At 47.7% G+C, this 19,665-nt stretch overlaps 2 protein-coding genes and 1 non-coding gene across 14 annotated transcripts in view; all 3 read right to left on the bottom strand.

The window, feature by feature from the left end:
* Nucleotides 1-1,782: 1,782 nt before the first annotated feature.
* On the bottom strand, nucleotides 1,783-7,509 carry Adig (adipogenin). The gene is made up of 3 exons (NM_001402283.1): nucleotides 7,329-7,509; nucleotides 4,558-4,687; nucleotides 1,783-2,026 (listed from the first exon to the last, which is right to left on the bottom strand). Exons 1-2 carry the CDS (start codon nucleotides 7,453-7,455, stop codon nucleotides 4,572-4,574), a joined length of 243 nt encoding a protein of 80 aa, NP_001389212.1. The 5' UTR covers nucleotides 7,456-7,509; the 3' UTR covers nucleotides 1,783-2,026; nucleotides 4,558-4,571.
* Nucleotides 7,510-10,493: 2,984 nt separating this feature from the next.
* Ralgapb (Ral GTPase activating protein non-catalytic subunit beta) overlaps nucleotides 10,494-19,665 on the bottom strand; it is an 89,039-nt gene continuing 79,867 nt past the window's right edge. For 11 of the 12 annotated variants that reach the window (XM_087653435.1, XM_087653436.1, XM_087653437.1 and 8 more), the window contains 4 exons: nucleotides 17,311-17,419; nucleotides 16,625-16,703; nucleotides 14,970-15,118; nucleotides 10,658-14,294 (listed from right to left, as the gene is read on the bottom strand). In XM_087653435.1, coding sequence (XP_087509561.1) covers nucleotides 14,101-14,294; nucleotides 14,970-15,118; nucleotides 16,625-16,703; nucleotides 17,311-17,419 — 531 coding nt within the window. In that variant the 3' untranslated portion in view covers nucleotides 10,658-14,100. 12 annotated transcript variants of the gene reach the window in all.
* On the bottom strand, nucleotides 19,368-19,474 carry LOC148006581 (U6 spliceosomal RNA). The gene has a single exon (XR_015685146.1). It is a non-coding gene; the product is annotated as a U6 spliceosomal RNA (small nuclear RNA).

The following is a 19,665-nucleotide window of genomic DNA, read 5'->3' as shown; positions in this document are numbered from 1 at the left end:
TAAGGTTCAAAGCAATGGTAGGGGGAGATGGGGGGGGTGCTGAGGGGCAGGAAACCTGGTCTGTAACCTGAAGTTCAGAGTGGAAAGTCAGAGGGTATGACTGTCGGTGTGACAAGGAGCATGGGACCTAGATGCTGTCAGAAGGACCCAGGGACCCACGTTATGATGGTGACCATCTTCAACATCTGACTGGGACATAGGCTGCATCAGAGGTTCAGATAACCATGTCTTCTCCCACCAGTCCAAGGAGGGGCAGGAGGATCTGCCTGCTCCCGATTTCCCTCAGGGTCCAGCCCATGTGCTTCCAGTCAGGTTGGGGCAATGATCTGGGGGCTGGACTGCAGGAAGCTGGGCTTTGACCCCTGAGCTGCTGCTGGGGTTGCTTGTACCAGGGTTTATGGAGAAGACTGCAGGCAAAGCCAAGGGGCAGCTCCAGCTGAACGGGAATCATTACCAAAGGAAGCCCAGCCCCATCATGCTTTGTGTGTGTGCATATGAGTGTGTGTGCATGTGAGAACATGAAGAGTGCCTGTGAGTGTGTACATGTGAGAACGTGGGGTGTGTGTTTGAGTCTATGTGTGCCTGTGTGTTGGGGGATGCACAGAGGCTAGAGAAACACAGCCTTCTCACACACAGTTCGCGCCACCCTCCGTGGAAAGCTTGGGAACTTCTGCAAGGTGCACAGTGGGGTTGTATCATGCACACTATACCGTGCTCTGAACCTTCTGGAACATTTCCACACAGGCAGGCTTGAGGGGGAAGTACAGCCATAGCCGTCACATCCACTGGGAGGAGAAAAGCTCCCACTCAGCAGCATCAGCTGGGCTCAGATCCCAAAGCTCAGGGCTACACTGGATGAAGAGCTGAGACTTCAGCCAGGAGCACAGGGAGCCACAGATCGCTTGTTAGGGAGATGGGGAGGGTGTTCTGATGGGTGCTGTGGGTGAGTCGCTCTGACAGGACAGCAGGAGCAATAGCGAATAGCCTCGGGTTAGCAAGTCAGGCTCTGTCTTCTCCCTGGGAGAACTTCGGTCTTTGGGGTGACCAGCAGGATGCTAAGGAGGGGCAAAGTGTTATCAGATGGTACCTAGGTCTGTCCCCTCCCACCGACCATCTTCTGGTTGCCTTGGGGTAACCAGAAGGGCTGCAGGACACTTGGGTAGTTTTCCAAGGCCCAGGACCTTAAAATGCAGCCAGGCCCAGTGACACAGGCCTTTAATCCCAGGACTCTGGAGTCAGAGGCAGGCGGATCTCTGTGAGTTGGAGGCCAATATGGTCTACAGAGTGAGCTCCAGGCCAGAGCTACTTAGAGACATCAGTCTGTGTGTGTGTGTGTGTGTGTGTGTGTGTGTGTGTGTGTGTGTGTGTGTGTGTGTGTATTAATCTCTCACCACTGTCCCCACATCCCCACCTGGAGAGGAAGAACACGGTGGGTCAGCACTTGACTACTGGGGGTGGGTTTGACTCCCTGCTCCTCCATCGTGACTTGGCAAAGTTACTCAGCTGCTATGCCTCCATTTCCCTCTTTGTAACTCAGAGATAAGTTAACCAAGATAACCTCATAGAGTTCTTACTAACAACAGTCCCAGATGAAGCACTGAGGAGAGTGTGGTTCACCTCGTTACTACTCATAAATGCTCCTGTGGTAAGGGGGCCACAAGATGCACTGTGGACGTTCACACTGTAGTCTAAGCTAAGTGTGACGCTCAAAGCTCAGAGTGCTTGTCCTTGCCAGCGGACACAGGGCTGGCAGAGTCACGGTGAATGAACGGACATCGGAAGCTTTGTCAGGGCACAAGAGCACCCCCATTTCTTTAATAGGTACGCAATACCTCCTGTGTGTTGAACTTGCCAGCTGGCCCCCAAAGGCTGCTTGGGCCTGGCTCTTCCAGGCCCAGGTCATCTGTGATGATGGAGAATGGATGGTTTCGCAAGAGGCTTGGCAGGTCTGACAACTGGAGGTCCCAGGAAGGCTCCTTGGTCGCCAGTGTTCTCTTCCCTCCATCCACTTAGGCCCAGATGACACCTAGATAAACAAGCCATAAACACGTGGGGCTTGGGCTAGAAATGATGTCAGGGTGAAGGATAAGAGGCAGAGCAATGGTGGTTTGGGAAGGGCTCTCTGTAGACGGACAGGATCCTTTGGATTGGGATGTGACTTGGTGGTACAGAGCTTGCCTAGTATGCCTGAGACTCTGGGTTCAAACCCTAGCACTACTAAGACACAAAACTGAATGAATGAATGAATACAGCCGTAGCAAGGAGTCATATCAAACACAGAGGCTTCTGACGGTGAGGCCTTGTGTGATTTCGAGCACACATTTACATGTGAATTTTTCCCAGGGGAATGCCTCTCACTTGGTGAGGCTGTGACCCCGAAAGGTTGAGCAAGGATCGTGAGGCTCAGTGAGGGCTCAGTAAGGGGCCCCATTTCTCAGGCCTATCCCCTCCCTCCGGGGAGACTGAAAGTATGGTGCTTGCCCACACTTCGCAGAGATGTGGGCCCAGCAGAGGTTGGAGACACGGTCACCAGGACCTGCTGCCATGACTGGATGTGAAGGAACCTGGAGGCTGAGCCCTAAAGTGGTGGCTGGAGGAGGAGGGGGGAGGAGGAAACGGGGCCATTGGGCTTTGCTTTGTGGGGCGGCAGTGGAAATGGAGAATTTCCTTCACTCTGGACACGGGGAGCTTAAACGGGCAGATGACAGAGCTCAGAGAAAGATGAGAGTGACGACACACATTTGTGGGGGAGGTCACTGGCTGGAGATGGCAGTAACCCAATGGAATGGGTTCCAAGACTGCTCCTGTGGGTGCTGCCTCAAGTTCCCACATATATGTGAAGGTGAGAACATCTTGCCACAGCTTTCACGGTGAGCGTGTGGGAAGGACGCTCTGCACATCCCAGGACCAACCAAGGATGATGACTGGTGTCCTGGGCTTCAGCCAATGTGCGTGCAACTCCCCCACTGTGTGACAGCTAGGGGTTTGGGTGTTTGGATCCCCCATTATCTAGGTTTCTGGAAGGTGGTTAATAGCCACCAAAGGAAAGTGGTGCAGTCAGGGGCCTGGGCAGAGGCACTGTAATATTTAATACTGGGGGAAACCCCTGACCAAGCGACATTTGAACAAGTCTTGGGAGGTAAGAAGGGGTATCCAACAGCTGTGTGAGGAAGGAAGCATCTAGCAGAGAGAACTGGAGGTCACAGCTAAAGGCCCTGAGGTGAGATCAGAAGGGGTGTGGCTTTGTAAGGAAACTCCTCCTGGCAGAGGTGACAGTCCTCCACACACCAGGCAGGCAGCTGCCCATCAGGGGCCCATGTTGGTGAAACTGTGACAGTGCATTGTCAGCAACACAACCATATAAAGGACCCTGATGCCACAGACCCACGGGAGTGCACCCACTGAGACGGGGCTCAGAGGGATGGCAAAGTCTTCCTTTAGCAGGCAGAAAATGTCCATAGCTTTCTTCCCCTAGATTTTTATGGCCTGAAGACTACTCCATTACAGAGACTGCACCTATGAGTTTAGCTAAACCTTCCTCTTCATCCAGCTGAATATCATAGTTGCTGCCTCCTCCTCCAGCTGTACACCATGGCCCCGCCCCTTCATCCAGCTGCACACCATGGCCCCGCCCCCTCATCCAGTTGTACACCATGGCCCCACCCCTTCATCCAGCTGCACACCATGGCCCTGCCCCCTCATCCAGCTGCACACCATGGCCCCGCCCCCTCATCCAGTTGTACACCATGGCCCCACCCCTTCATCCAGCTGCACACCATGGCCCTGCCCCCTCATCCAGTTGTACACCATGGCCCCACCCCTTCATCCAGCTGCACACCATGGCCCCGCCCCCTCATCCAGTTGTACACCATGGCCCCACCCCTTCATCCAGCTGCACACCATGGCCCCGCCCCCTCATTCAGTTGTACACCATGGCCCCGCCCCCTCATTCAGTTGTACACCATGGCCCCACCCCTTCATCCAGCTGTACACCATGGCCCCGCCTTCTCATCCAGCTGCACACCATGGCCCCGCCTTCTCATCCAGCTGCACACCATGGCCCTGCCTTCTCATCCAGCTGCACACCATGGCCCCGCCTTCTCATCCAGCTGCACACCATGGCCCCGCCTCCTCATCCAGCTGCACACCATGGCCCCGCCTCCTCATCCAGCTGCACACCATGGCCCCGCCCCCTCATCCAGCTGCACACCATGGGCCCTGCCTCCTCGTCCAATTGTATTCTACAGACCATCCTCGTCCAGATGTACACTATAAACCCTGCCTCCCTATTCAACTGTCCGTACTAAACATGCTCTGAAAGCCCAGATCATCCCATCCAAGCTTGTCTATGTCATGTGTTTGTCCTTTCTTCACACCCTTGCTTCACCAGTCAGGTCAACTCCCTGAAACCGTAGAGATCATGGCAGGACAGAGTTCTTCAGCAAGGCCAAGGCACAGGGTGTCCATACAGCACGGCAGCCTGCTCCAAGGGCAGCTGCCGAGGCCTTGTGCTGCTCAGGGACTTCTTATATCTCCTATCCCTAGCGAAGGCCTTACCTGGTAGAGCAGGCTCACCAGTGGTGCCTGTCCTCCTGGCCAGAAAATGTCCCCTCACAGCCAGACTCAGATGGTCCTTTGCTCCAAGGCTCCCAGTTGAAGCATAAATCCGAATCATCTTCCTTTGAATCTGTGGAGACCAGAGACAAAGCTTCTGGGGTGGGTACAGCCTGTAGTGCTCCCCAGCTGCAGAAGAGACATCCGCCAGGCCTGGGGTTCATGTGGCCCCTTAGGAGACCAGAAGCTGGGGGTTGGGGCTAGCTCTAAGACTTCATGGCCTTGGATAGAGAACAAGGAGGGACCTAGAAATAAGATTCTCTTGGAGACAGTGGCCATATCCACCTACTACAAACAGAAGGACCCAGGAGGTGCATGGATGCCCCATTGCAGCAGTCTGAATGAGAAATGTCCTGCACAGGATTGTGGGAAATCTGTAGAAACTGCAGGAAGTGAAGCCTCTAGAGGGCTGGGGACCACCTGGAGGTATTACCATCTTCTGGGCTACTCATTAGTAAACATCTGTACTTTCTCCTGCCTGGTGGTGATCACACGTGTGAATGCAGGAACTCCTGAAAGCACACACATCTATCAGGAGAAGCCTGCATGACTCCACCGCACTTCATTTCACAGGAGACCTGGTCCAGACACTCAGGACCACACCAGAAGCCAATGACTGACTGATTGACGTCCTTGTCTTTCAGCTTGTGTGGTGGAGTTAGGAGACAATGATGGCAGAGTGCCGCCCACCACCTCTGAACGGTCCCCAAAGAGCAAAGGGCTCATTCCAAAGGTGGAGGTAAGATGTCCTCTCCAGAGATGCCACCCAAAGCCACTCTTATCCTCCCTCCATGGTGACAAAACCACCACCAACTCAGCTGACTCTGAGCCTACAAGCACCTACTGTGTGCTGTGTGCTCAGATCCTTGTGTTCCTGCAACAAGAGCTCTAGACCTGGTAAAGTGTCTTCTGTCTGAAAGATGTGGTGTGTGTGTGTGTGTGTGTGTGTGTGTGTGTGCGCGCGCGCGCACTGCGGGTTATGATTATATTCACTTGTGAGGAAACTGAGGCTCAGGCAGCCCTGCCCTAAAGCCACAGGGCTAATTGATGTAGCACAAGGATTTGAAGTTCGCACTGATAACTCTTCATAGGCTGACCTTGGGCAGGTTGCTTCACCTTTCCAAGCCTCAGTTTCCCCAACTGGACAGTTAGGATTGCTTCATAGGGTTATCCTCGGGATTGGAGGAAGATGGTATGGGACACACATTCAGTATAACTTTACTGTAAACAAGGAAGATGATGGATACTGGGGGATACATAGGGTTTTGTTTTTGAGAGAGTTTCATATCCCAGACTTCAAATTTGCTACATAGCTAAGAACGGCCTGATCCCCCTCATCTTTACCCTCCGGAGTGCTGGGATTACACATGTGTGATACCCTGCTGGTTTATGCAGTGCTGAAGCTCCAGCCCATGGCTTCCTGCATGCTATTCAGGCATTCTACCAACTTATACCCCAGGTCGGAGACAGCTTCCGCAGTCAGCACACAAGCATTTGAGCCCTGTCCCTGCCAGGCCTAATGCCAGGGCTGGGCCCCAAGGGAGGGCTCTCACTCACCCTGAAAGTGACTTGAATAAGCTTAAAAACATGTTTTTCAGAAACCTAAGGCCCTTTGAGGCTCTTGCCAGGAAACAGGAGACCATTTGAGGCTCACACAAGGCGGATCAAGGCAGGCCACTGCAGGGTGCTGCTCACGTTGCTTCAGTGACTTGTGACCAGAGCTGGCAGCACGCTCTGTACACTGGTGCCCAGTCAGGCTAAGGTCACAGATTCAAGAAGCAGAGAAAAAAAAAGCCTCTGGGTTAAGGGGAGGTATTTATAGAGACAGAATGCCCCTTACCATATCCCACCTTACCTACCCACTAGCCTCTTTCATGGCCAGTTTTGTCTGGGCCTATAGCTCAGTGGTTCTCAATTTTCCGAATGCTGAAACTATAATTTTGCTACTGTTGTGAATCGTAATGTAAATATCTGATACATGACCCCTGTAAAAGGGTCGTTTGACTTTCCAAAGAGGTCTCGAGCCACAGGTTGAGAACCAGTGCTTTGTCTACTCTTGCTACTTTTCAGATCATTGTCAGCAAGCTTCCACCATCTCGTATCTCAGAGAAGACCAGCTCATCTCTGAGTTTGGTCTGGCCAAAAAAAACACCCAAACAAACAAAAAACAAACAAACGGGACAGTATGTGAGTGCCCCCCAAAACAGCAAAGGCTGCTGTGCTCTGCCGGGCAAGTTGTTTACAAAAGCATGCAGGGAAGGGTCTGAGTGAAGCTGAGAGCCAGTCCAGTCTCTGCTCTGTCTTTTGCACAGAAAGAGGCCCCTTTTCCAAATTCAGCAGCCTACCTATGCACTAGCAGGGGCCCCGAGGGGCTGCAAACACAAGCATACTGCTTCAAACAAGGGGCTCTATCGGGAGTAAGCATGGTGGTACATATCTTTACTCCTAGCACTCAGGAGGCAGAAGCAGGGGGACCTGAGTTCAAGACCCTACATAGTGAGTTCCGGGACAGTCAGTGCTATCTGGTAAGATAATATCTCAAAAAAGCAAACAAAAATAGAAGGAAAGAGGAAGGAATAAATAACCTTTTCCTGACAGTTGAACTGTGCTTAAAATGCTGTGTAAACCTCCCTTCTGTAATTGTAACAGGGAACTTTATTCTGACTAGGCCCCTGCCCAGCTCCAAAATGAGAGTCCAGCCTAAACCAGCTCACCTTGACTAAGTAAGAAGTGTAACCAGACGATCATCAAAAACAGCAGCAAACTCACGGGCAGGCAGAGCCAGAAAACCAGGAAAGAGAGTGTGAGGTCGTTGACCAGCGGCACCAGAGGGTACTTCATTGTGTACCTGTGGCCCTGCAGGGCCTCCTGGATTCAGCGGGAGGGCTGCCCCTGAGGCCCTGGCTTGGCCAGGCTCTGCTTTCAGCCCGATTGTGACTTACAGGGTGTGTGATGTAACAAGGAAGTCCCAGTGTCCTCAGGCAGAGACAGCCTATAGGGGAGGAAGCTGAGTGGGGCTGGCTGGAAGACATTCTGGCTTGGAGAGGCCCAGGCTTCTCAGGAGGATGGCCAGGGCTGGCCTGACCCAGCAGTCACTGGGCTCATGTGAGCCTTTGACCTTCTTATGAAAGCAAACTGAGTAATTCTAAAATCAGAAAAACAGACAGGACAAACATCAGCCCATGTAAGGTACTTGCATACTCGTGGTTAGAGTGTGGCCAGGAGCCAGCCAAGTCCCTGAGTCTTCCCTCCCAGTAGCACATACATATATATGTTGCCAAGCTCATGGGACAGAGGACTATAGGGCATGGGGGGAGTTCAGTGCTGGGAGGTAAGAGGCTGGATAGCTCCTGCAACAGTTGTACTGCAGGAAAGACAGGTCCAGCATTGTCACACGGTCAGCCCTCACAGCAGTGCAAGTCTGGCTGTTTTGCAGATGGGCGGTGTGGAGTCTCCCAAGTTCAAAACAGGAGATTGGGGGGAGGGTCGAGGTGTAAAACACCTGCTCCACAAGTATGGGGCCCAGAGTTGGGGTCTCCAGATTCCATATAAAGTAGGGTGCAGTGCAGGGAACCCTAGAGCCAAGCTGGCTAGCTGGAATTGCTGAAACAGCTAAATTCAGCAAGAGCACCTGTGTCGCTTTGTAAGGTAGAGACTGAGGAGGAAACACCTTGGGCTCCATACAAACCAACTTCGCAGGCTAAATCTGTCAGGCCACTCGCTGTGCAGCCATTTAAAACTTTAACAGTAATTCACTTTGAAGTTTCCCATTTATCCTTATTAGGAGCTTTAGTTGAGGGACTTTTAAAAGCTTGTCTCCTCACCTCAGTGGGCAAGATGAACGCCGTCCACCTCTGACCTGGCCTGTTAGTCATCTACTCAAGTATTTACTAAAACACGTGGCAGGAAGTAGGCACTGGGGATCATCAGTAGGAGTCTGTAATATAGATGGTCTGGTACACAAGCTTCAAAAGATGGGTGGGGCAGGGAGGTACATTAAACATGCCTGTAGGGCTTGTGGACCGAGCTTTAAGAACCGGTGATATGGTGACGTGGAGCATGCTCAAACACTGGGAATCTCAGAGCTCTGAGCTGTCTGCTGCCAGCCTCTAGTACCTGCTCTGGAACACAACCCTCAACTGAGAGGCCCACAGGCAGTCAGTCAGTCGTAATGCAGCACCTAGAATACCTCTCCACGCTAATGAGGTATCTCAATAGTCTTGGCTTTCAGCAAATGACCTTCCCTTCCTGGATATTCTCACACCCTTCCCCGAAACTATAGAATTCCTGGTTCACTCTGAATAAAGCATATTCGTTCACATAAAGAAACATGAACAGGGGTTGGGGATTTGGCTCAGTGATAGAGCACTTGCCTAGCAACCGCAAGGCCCTGGGTTCGGTCCCCAGCTCCGAAAAAAAAAAAAAAAAACATGAACAAGCTTAGATTGTCTCAGAGGGCTGCTTCACTATAGCTCCACGGGTAAGGCCTTCACCTAAGAGCTGTGATACTCGCTCCCAGTTGGATCAGATCCTGCTCAGATGGGGCAGCTCTCCCCTTCAGGTCTGGCTGTGCAGTGGTGCTCACTCCTATAGATGTCCTCCCACCCCACCTGACTTCCTCTCCTAGTGGCACCCAGGTACCCTGAAAGAGCAAATTGGGAACCACAGCATTCCAGACCCCCTTCTCCTTCCAGCTGTGAGCTAATGCCTCAGGGAAATGCAATCCCTGTCCTGGACTTTGCCCTGCCTGTGAATTGGTGAAGAGAAGCAGAACCTGGGACCCACAATGAACTTGGGTACCAAACATGCCAGTTCCTAGGCTCATCCTCATCTACAGAGGAGGCTACATCCCTGAGGGGGCATCAGAACTGAGGAGAGGCACACTGGACTTGGGAGAAGACAGCATCTCGCAGATGAAAAGCACAGGTTGAAGTCAGAGTAGCTCTAGAAAGGGAAGCTGAAGTTGGATGTTAGGGATGGGATGGGGGGGGGCTGGAGGGGGGGGGAGGAGGCACCGATCTATGGGGAAGGAGAACCAGGGCAGGACAGAAGAGCTGAAACTTGACTTGGTTGTTTATGGGGAATTTCAGCCCCACTAGGGGATGGATCCACAGGAGGGGTCTGGGCAAATAGTATTCAAACATGCATCAAAGAGCAGCACACAGGCAGGGTGTAGATGATGCAGGCTGGGATTTCTAGGTGCTGGGTTAGAAGCTGTGTCAGACGGAAAAACCTGAATACTACTTTGGCTATGGCACCTTCTCAGACACCAAAATGAGGCCATCAAAGTCAGCTTCTTTGGCCAATGGGCCTGGCTGGAGGTCCCGTGGCTTCCAAGTAGTGCTGGTGTAAGGAAATGCAGAAGGCAGCTCTGGGTCCCAGGCAGTTCAGATGCAGCAGGACAGCACGCGTAGGTCGGGTGGCTCTGGGTGGAGGCACACATTCCAACAGCTTTTACCTGATTCCAAGGCTGGCCAGCCCCATCACTTATGCCCCAGGTTCGTGGCCCCAACATGTTCCCTGTAAAACCCTCTGCAGCCAACCTGTGCAAAGGAGCATCGAGGGGGCATGGGGGTGACATCTGTGTCTTCCATCCCTTGAAGTGTCCTGGTCTGTCAGTTTTCTCTGCAGGCAAAAACCGCCAAGACTTACTCATCCCACAGCTCTGGCCTTTTGTGTATAAATGCTCCATGTTCCTGCAGGTATCACAAGATCGTATATTTTTCCCTTAAAATTAGCCTACTTTTGAGTATTTGGGGAAAACTAAAAAACCAGTGAAAACCTAGATCAGTTAAAATTGAGCAGACTCCTGGAGAGTATGACTTGAGTGCCCCTGCCAGGGCCAGCCCCAGGGCCTGTAACCAAAAGCACACACCAAGTTATTAGATAAGAAGCTCCTTAAAATTTAATTGACTGCGTGTAGTACATTCAATATCTTGTGGGTTTCTTGTGGACAAAGGACCGGCATAAACAGGAACAGCTCTGCACCTCCTTCCCAGGCTGACACAGACCCAACAGAGGCAGCAAGGGACACAGGCACACCTTCATATTTACATCTCTTTACTTTACAAGTCAGTGGCAGAAATATTTACAGAAAATACAATAGGAAAAAGATCCCATCTTGGCAATATACCGAAATTCATACAAATTGTAAATATGGTCTCGAGCAAATAATGATGCTTAGTTTTTAGCCACAACCGCCAAGCCCTTCAGAGGAGGAAGATGCCTTGGTCACTGTGGGAACAAAGAACTTGATTTGCTTCAACAAATAGGTATTGGGCGCCTAATGTATGCAAGGCACTGTGGAATCCCAAATTTTACCTTTTCCTTCACCATTAGAAAAGCCTGTCTGAAGGACTAGGTGACTACTCAGAGCAAACCTTCTGCAGTGCATGGCTCTGCCAGCCGTGACATCAGTGTCTCCCCTCTCCAGGTGGACCCCTCAGGAAGAGGGGCTGTCAGGAAGTGCTAGGAACACATGGGCGGATGCTAATGGTCACTGTCAGCACAGAAGATCTGGCCTGAACAGGCTTTGAATGCTAAAGGACAACTGCTTCCAGGAGAGTGCCACATAACCTCCAAGGCAGTTGGCTACCCAGCCGTAACCAAGGCCGACTATATGTGGGAAGTTCCACTTTTTAATAGGAATAAACACCCTGGAGACCTCAGCACTGTAATGTCAGCCCACAGAACCTGGTTCTTCCCTAGCTCATGGGCTTCCCGACTGTCCTTCTCCCTGTGGGTCAGACACGGAGAAGGCCAGTTACACTGCGGATGTTTTTATGTGAGTCCACAGGTGGAGCTGACCTAAAATGGAGGTGCTGGAAGGGGAGATACTCGTGTACACATGTGCATGGTACATGTCTCAGGATGGCCGAGGACGGCTGCCCTACCATTTAATCATGCTTCTCAAGGCCTAAGGAAGAAACCCTACACAAAAGGGAAAAGTGGCTGTGAGGACTGAAGAGCCCCGTTTCCTGTGTTGTTGGCAAAAGTAGAAGCCCCACCCCCATGTCTACCCTTACGCCCAGCTTCAAAAGTGAACAAAATGGGCCACCAGCCTAAATACCCTTGGGAAATGTTTTCCTGTTGGAAGGTGCCTGAGTATCCAAGTACAGCAACTGAATAGTTTAAGCCCCGTCCAGACTGGTCCCAGTTTTCCCCCAAAGTTTCTGAACCTATGGTTCAAATCTATCAAGTGAACTACTGAGAATATTATTAGGTACTAAGTGTATGTTTCTCTGACATGACTCTGTTCAAAGTGATCTTAGTGCAGGCAGGAGGGTGAACTCAGTGAACAGGACTCCAAACACCTCTGCAAAGGCTCAAGGCTCTTCCCCAGTCTTTTGCTGGGGAGATGGTGTGTGGAGCAGAAGTAACCAGTGAGGGGGGTGCATTCCAAGTTCTGTTTGCTGTGTACACCAGGGCTTCTTGGAGTGGGGGGCAGCCCTCTTCCCTTGGGGAACCACTGCATGCCCCAGATTTCAAACTGCATCTGCTATGGTTGTTCTTTTATCAAAATAATCAGAATTACAGAGTTATCAGAAATTAGAGCCAACTGAAGGGGAAAGGACAATTAAGCCCACCCTAACACACATATCCCAAATGTTACTTTTCTGATATCATTTTAAACACATCCAAACAAAAGGTTTTCAGAAGAATCACACCAAGGAAGTCCATCTTTATCAATTATTTGTACCCTCTGGAATGTTAGAAGTTGCATGTGTGTATTTAAATTCTTTATTCACCTTGGACAGAACAAGACCCGCTTTCCCCATGCAGTGTCAGACCCGAAGTTGCTCAATTTCACCTATTCTTGCTGAGTTACTAGAATATTTTTAGGGTAAAACTCACTAATTTTCACCATTCTCCACCTCAGGAAATCACCTGGAAACATGAGATTATTGCCTGACTTCAAAGGGAATAATCAAAGACAGAAGGCTATATTCCTCAAATGGGAACTGGACTCAGAGGGGAGGAAGAGGACAAGAAAGGATGCTAAGGGACAAGGAAGATGGGGGTGGGTGTCTGTACCTGAGCTGAGAAAAAAAAAGGGTGGTGGCAAACTTCAGACCAAGGACTGCTACAGCCATGGTCCTTGTTCTGGGACGGCAGAGCACACGTGTCTAGAATGGAGGAACCTGCACAAAACAGGCCCACACTGCCCCTGACGGCCAAAGAAAAGAGATAAACGTTAAACCAAACAGTGGAGTCCTCATCTACAATGTAATGACAACACAGACAGAGCCAGTAGGAACACCCCCTTCAAGTCTGATTATTTCTCTTTGGACTATAAATGTCACTTGTTTTCTAAGACAAAAACCTCTTACTGATGGAGAACATAAAACAGGTATATACTAAGCACTGTAACAGGGTTCATCTAAAACAAATTGGTTCTGGCTGCCTCCTAAGCTTTGTCCCTGGCAGAAAAGCAGCAGTGACGTGACAGAAATGTTCCAGAGTCCTGGCAGCAACTTGTGCCTTCAGCTGGCTATGGCCAGAAACCAAAGAGCAGCAGCCACTTAAGGAGGTGGCACTAAGTTCTGTGGATTGTGGGCTAGGTGCTCTCCAAAGAGCTGAGTGGGACACTACTTCCTGCTCCACAGATCAGAACCCTTCGTCAACTACTGCAGCTTGCACTTGGTCCTGAAGTCAATGATTAATAAAGCCAAATAATTTTCAGTCCCTGCTGTGAACTCACATTTCTGGTGTTTATGGAGGAGCCATGTCTAACCTATCACCATGCCATTAAACTGAACAGCACCGGAGAAGGAGGCTCCGCTGTTCTCTCACAGCCTCTAACCACAAACATGACTCATACCCCTCAGAGAACACGGCTGTGCCTCCGTTCCTCATGTCTGCTAAGAAGCTGAGCCATGTGACAGGTCTCCACAGCGATGAAAGGGACAACTTGCTTAAATATGGAGAGAAAATAGGAAATTTTTTAATGTCAGACTTTTTATCTGAACAAAACTCATTTATATTTCACCCTATGTCAGTGTGACAGGGTGACAAATGAATTCACACATGAGGACAATGATGGAGCCTTCCTTCTCCACAGTGTCAACTTGAGCCTAAAAAGTTCTGGAAGATTCTGAGACAGATTTTAATTTTGAATACACCCTCCTAAAAAGCGAGGTATAAAACTATCTTCAGTTTCTAACTTGCAAACGTGTTGACACTATCAATGCGTGTATTTAACTGGTGCATAAAAGCCTTTTTCCTCAAAAGGCTGGTATTTTACTAAAATTGTCACTTTTAAAAGAAAGTTTATGGCTAAGATGCTTGTGGCTGTTTTCAGCAGGAGTGTGACTGTGCAGGGTCCATCACTGGAGAGCTGGGCTTCACGCCAGTCGCTTCACAGCGTCTTTCTTCTGGTGATTCAACAGTGAGCTCTTGGGAGTGATCAGCTTTTATTTTTACAGGACTGTCTTGCTTTGATGTTGGAGCCCACTCTGGAGTTCACTGACCTGGGCAAACTGCCTTCTAAGAACTGCAGTTCTTGAGTCCAACCTCCTGGAAAAGGGCAGTATAAAACTCTGGCTCCAACTGCTTATTCCGATACTTGTTGACAATGTCAGTGATTTTCTGTTTCCGACGGACATGAGGTGGACTGTAGGAATCACTCTCCAGTCTCTTTCTTCTACATATGTTTATTACTGTCTGCCTCACCAGAAAGCCTTGAAACAGAGATCAGAATAACTGTCAGTAAGGTGCCAGGTGAACTGTGTTCAGGAGACCCATTTCCTGAGTGCTCTAGTTCTTTCACTGCAATCCTTTAATTTCCCACAAACAAGAAACAAACAAGACATCAAGACAAAATTACTAGAGACATTATCAGGATTCTGGAGTCAAAGTCTGCTCTTGTAGAGCCCTGTCCTCTGCAGCAGAACAACTGGTTTCCTCTTCTAATCCTGGCAGTTAGTGAAGGATCATTTGTATCGCTAGATTAAAGCTGAAACAGATGACGATATGGTCCCCACCCCTTCTCTAAGGGCAGCAGCATGTGCAGGTACTATTAAGCAATAAAATCATTTCCTTACTTTTACTTATTTGTGCTTTATGAAAGAAAGCAAGGTATGGTGTACTCACTGACATCTTATGCTCCAGTGACCTCCTAACGTACACCCATACAGGGAGCCCTATTTAACACACACACACACACACACACACACACACACACACACACACACACACACACCATGAAAGAAAGTTGGGGCAGGGCTTCAGTAATAAGAAGAGAAATAAGGAAATATATATGTGAATGAATGAGATTGCCAAAGAATAAAAATTAAAGGTGTGGGGAAAAGAAGAGAGCAAGGGACCTAGCCCTCCAGCACCCACAAAGCCCTTACCCAGTGCTCGCCGGCTGACTATCATCCCATCAACCAGAGGTATGACCATGTTAAATTTTCCAGTGGCTCCTTGGATTTTTATCCGGAACAATCCAGTGTTTAAAGGGTGAATGAAGATTACTGGGACTTCTTTTTCAAGAGTTGTAGATCTTAGAAAAGAAAGTCTTTTTAGTTCAGACACACAAGAGACTTTCCTATGTGGTGTAAGAACACACACCAGTGCCTGGGAACCTGTTGTCAGCAAAGTCTGAGCAGAGCCTGCTCAGAACACTCTTCTTGAGGGGAAGCCATGCTGCTGCAGCCACAAGCACTTATTCCTGGGGTTAGGCTTTTTAAATAACAAAGAGAGTCTGAAAATTTATTCTTAGACAGCTACTTCCAAGATATGGGGCAGAATAGCCAGGCAAATGAATTACAGAGGTTTAAACATCTGGAGGCCAACTACGGGACTTTTGCTCAGACCCTTGTTGCAGGAGCAGATGTGTGGCTGTTACACTGTCAAGGCAGAGGCCAGAGTACAGTCAGGAACAGTGAAAGCCCAATTCTGGAACTCTCTATATAATTTTTTTTCACAAGACAGGGGTTGGGATAAATCTGGGAAACAGTATGCTAAGAGAATAAAGTCACGTGTAAGAAAACAAATTCTTCACTGTAGCATTTATCTGAAGAATAGAAAATAAAGTCTTAGAGTACACAGTGCTTAAAGACAAAATGGAAAGGTTTTTATTAAAAGAATACAAAATTTCAGTTGTACAGAGTAAGTCCTAGATGTCAACTGTCCACTGTACAGAGTAAAGCTATACTGTAATTAAAAACCTGAGGACAGAGCAAATAGTAGTAGTGGCAGTGGCAGTGGCAGTGGCAGTGGTTGTAGTTAAATGATAGTTATACAGGTGGCAGGTGGCTTCTGAAGGTGATATGTATGTTTATGGAATATTCTGTAGCGATGGTTTCATATGTATATACCTCCAAACTTAGCAGATTTAACACACTAAATACTAAATATGTTCAACTTTCTGTATAACAATCATACTTCAACAAAGTAAATTTTTACTTTTACTTTTTTTCTGAGAGTCTTTCTGTGTAGCCCATGCTGGTTTTTCCCTCTCTCCGTGACTGTGGAAAGCCTGGACACTGGAGAGCAGTGGACAGCTAACAGCTGTATCTGCTGGTCTAGCAAATGCTCGAACATGGAAATAAGGCCTTACGCACGCCGTCCTGCTAGCTCTTTCTTTGACTCTTTACTTAAAAATGTTATTTTGCTTATTTTTATTTATATGAGTATTTCACCAGCATGTACACATGGGAATGCGTGCCTGGTGTCTTCAGAGATCAGAGGAGGGTGGTGGATCCTCTGGAACTGGGGTTATAGGCAGTTGTGAGCCACCATGTTGGGGTCTGGAAACAGCCTGTATCCTCTGCAAGAATAAGTGTTCTTAACCACTGAGCTATCTGTCTCTCCAGCTCCAGGTCCTTTCCTTTTTGCCTTTTTTTTCCCTCTTTTCTTTTTTTCAGGGCTGGGACCGAACCCAGGGCCTTGCGCTTGCTAGGTCCTTTTTGCCTTTAACCACTGTTCATTCTAAATATTTCATTGAGTTGTAACCAACAGATAAAAACAGACATGCTGATAACCCCATGCAAGGAAGAGAACATACCTCAGAGAAGTGCTACTATTTGCAGTAGTTTCCACACCAGTGCTGATCTCTGTCATCAGATCTGAGAGCGGAAAGTTTTCTGGAAGAAAACAGTTCAGTTACACCCACCTCGTTTCCCCACATTCAGAGAAGTACAGAGTCTGTGCTACACCACAGTGCAGAGTCCCATGACTCCCAGCAAAGACAATGTCTTTCACAATCTGCTTTGGCTGAGCTCGCCTAAAGCAGAGGAGCTTTTAGAGAATCTCATCTGTCACTGTGAGGGCTTGGTCACAAGCAGCCATGACACTTTCTTATGAACTCTGAGATGGACAGGGTTCTAGGCTAAGCATGTACTTCTGAGGTTCCAACATTGCTTACACAAAACCCCAAGAAACTTATCCATGACAGAACTTTTAAGGACAAAGGAAGCTATTGTACACAAATGAGATCACCTGTGCACACAGAAAAGGTGGCCCAGAGCTCCGGGTCGTACTGGGAACACCAAGAGACCAACAGAACAGCTCACAACTAGAAATGAGGACCACAAGTACACCCAGTTAACAGGCTTCATGAAACTGAATGGAGGCTGGGATAGGAACTCAGGCTTATGAACATCAAACTGCCACATCCACCCTTTCCAGACCCGTGGCAAGTCACTGTCTCCTTAGCATTTCATTCAGAAAAACCCTTTTCTCATACAGTACCTATATCATCATAGCGTTCCACCCAGACTACAGACACTCTTGTCTCAGGTCCAAGGGGGGGCACAGGGCGACCCTGAGGCAGCTTCTTCATTCTGGAACTGGGACTGAGCTACATGAAGAGAAGAGCAGAAAGAATGATTTTTATTGTTGTTATTGTTGTTTTAAATGACCTGACTGGACATTTATCAAGATGATTAGTGATGTATTTATGTCACCAAAGTCACTTTGGGAAGAAAGTGTGAAATAAATTTGCCAAATAGTTCTTCAGTATCTCTGCTTAGAAGCTTGAAATACCACCACTTTGTCTGGAGATCTTAGTCTCTAAAATGCAACACTGGGAAGTTATTCCCAGCTTCTAGATAGGTGTTCCAATAGTAATTTATATCTAATTGCCCTCATGCTGTCTGCAAAATAGACAAGAGTTCCCTGGTCTTTAGAAAAAGCTCATACACACTTGTCTTCTCTGCCACTCAACCGGCTTGTTTTTAATGAACTATTTTTGGTATGTGTCTTTAAATCATTATTTATATAAGGGTGCACTTCTTACTATGCTTGAAATTTCACTGTTTAACCATTCCTCAGTTAGTGGCCATTAGGATTATCTGTCTTATTTTATCTGTGTATGTTCATGTGTGGGTGCCCAAGGAGGGCCGGAAGAGGGCACAGGATCCCCTGGAGCTGGGGTGATATGTAATTGTGAGGTACCCAACAGAGATGTTGGGAACCAAACAGTAATTGCTTTGTTTGCCCACTAAGCCATCTCTCTAGCCCCTCTTCAGGGCTTTTATCATGAAGGGATTCAGATCTTGTCATAAAACCTTCAAATCAGGGGCTGGGGATTTAGCTCAGTGGTAGAGCGCTTACCTAGGAAGCGCAAGGCCCTGGGTTCGGTCCCCAGCTCCGAAAAAAAGAACCAAAAAAAAAAAAAAAAAAACAAAAAAAAACAAAAAACCTTCAAATCAATTGAGATGATCATCTGGTATCTATCCTAGAGAAAACATGTGGTATATTACTACATTTATTGATGATTTCTTTCAGGTTTGTTTTTTTTTTAAGATTTATTCATTTTACTTATATGAGTACAATGTGTGTCTTCAGACACACCAGAAGAGGGCATCAGCTCCCATTACAGATGGTTGTGAGCCACCATGTGGTTTCTGAGAATTGAACTCAGGACCTCTGGAAGAGCGGTCAGTGCTCTTAATGGCTGAGCCGTCTCTCTAGCCCCTTACTGATGATTTCTGTATTTGAACATAGCTAAATCTCTAGAATAAAGACAACTTGATCGTGATCTTTTCAATACTCTTGATTTCAACATGCAAATATTTAGTTGAGAATTTTTAGTTACGTAGCTTGATCTATAATCTTCTTTTTGTTATGTCTGTATCTTGTTTTGGTACTGGACATTAGTTTCAGAAAAACCCAAAAGTGCCTCAACCTTTTCCTGTGGTAGCCCTTTGGAAGTCAGCAGAACTCAGCAGTCAAGCTCAGTATTTTTTAGGAAATATCTCTCTATCTATCTATCTATCTATCTATCTATCTATCTATCTATCTATCTATCTATCTATCTATCTATTCTTTGTCTTTTCTTTCCTTAAATAAGTACCTCAACAGTGTTGCTTGTTATAAGTATATTAAAATATCACTTTGATTTAATTTTGATATGCCTCTATACCCAGAAAATTGTCCATGTTTTCTAGATTTTCTGTGTAATATGTATTTTTAAGGCATGTCCTGATAATTTTCTGAATTTCATTTTTTTTAATTCTTTGTTTTCTTTTCGGTTGGTCTTAGAATGGTGTTTTCCTACTTCTCCCTTGCTTAACTAAAAGGGTTTGCTTGCTTCTATATCCTCACAGATTTATTTTGATTCCTATTTAGTCCAAAGGACTCCCTTTGTTATCTCTATGGAGCTAGCCTAGTGGTCATGAGTTCTTTTAGCCATATCACAGAAACCTTCTTTTTCAATTATGATTGATTTGCTGAGGGTAGTAGTCTGGATTTACAAGGGCCTTACAAAATACGTTATCTCTCACAGTTTTTTTTTTTTTTTTTTTAAAAATATGGAACGCTTCACGAATTTGCGTGTCATCCTTGCGCAGGGGCCATGCTAATCTTCTCTGTATCGTTCCAATTTTAGTATATGTGCTGCCGAAGCGAGCACATCTCTCACAGTTTTAAGGTTTTAAAAGTTTCTGTTGAGGATGAAACGGGTCAGCTGGGGGAAAAAAAGAGGCCATGAATTTGAAAAAGAGAAGGGGTATATGGGAAGATTTGGAGGGAGGAAAGAAAAGGGAGAAATGACCTAACTATGTTATAATCTCAAAAATAAAAAACAAAAATCTGTAAAAAAAA

The sequence above is a fragment of the Rattus norvegicus genome, chromosome 3 (assembly GCF_021556685.1).
Source record: "Rattus norvegicus strain SHRSP/BbbUtx chromosome 3, alternate assembly SHRSP_T2T, whole genome shotgun sequence".
In the NCBI taxonomy this organism is placed as follows: domain Eukaryota; kingdom Metazoa; phylum Chordata; class Mammalia; order Rodentia; family Muridae; genus Rattus; species Rattus norvegicus.
The sequence above is the reverse complement of the archived record's forward strand: the minus strand, read 5'-3'. Positions and strand labels throughout refer to the sequence as shown.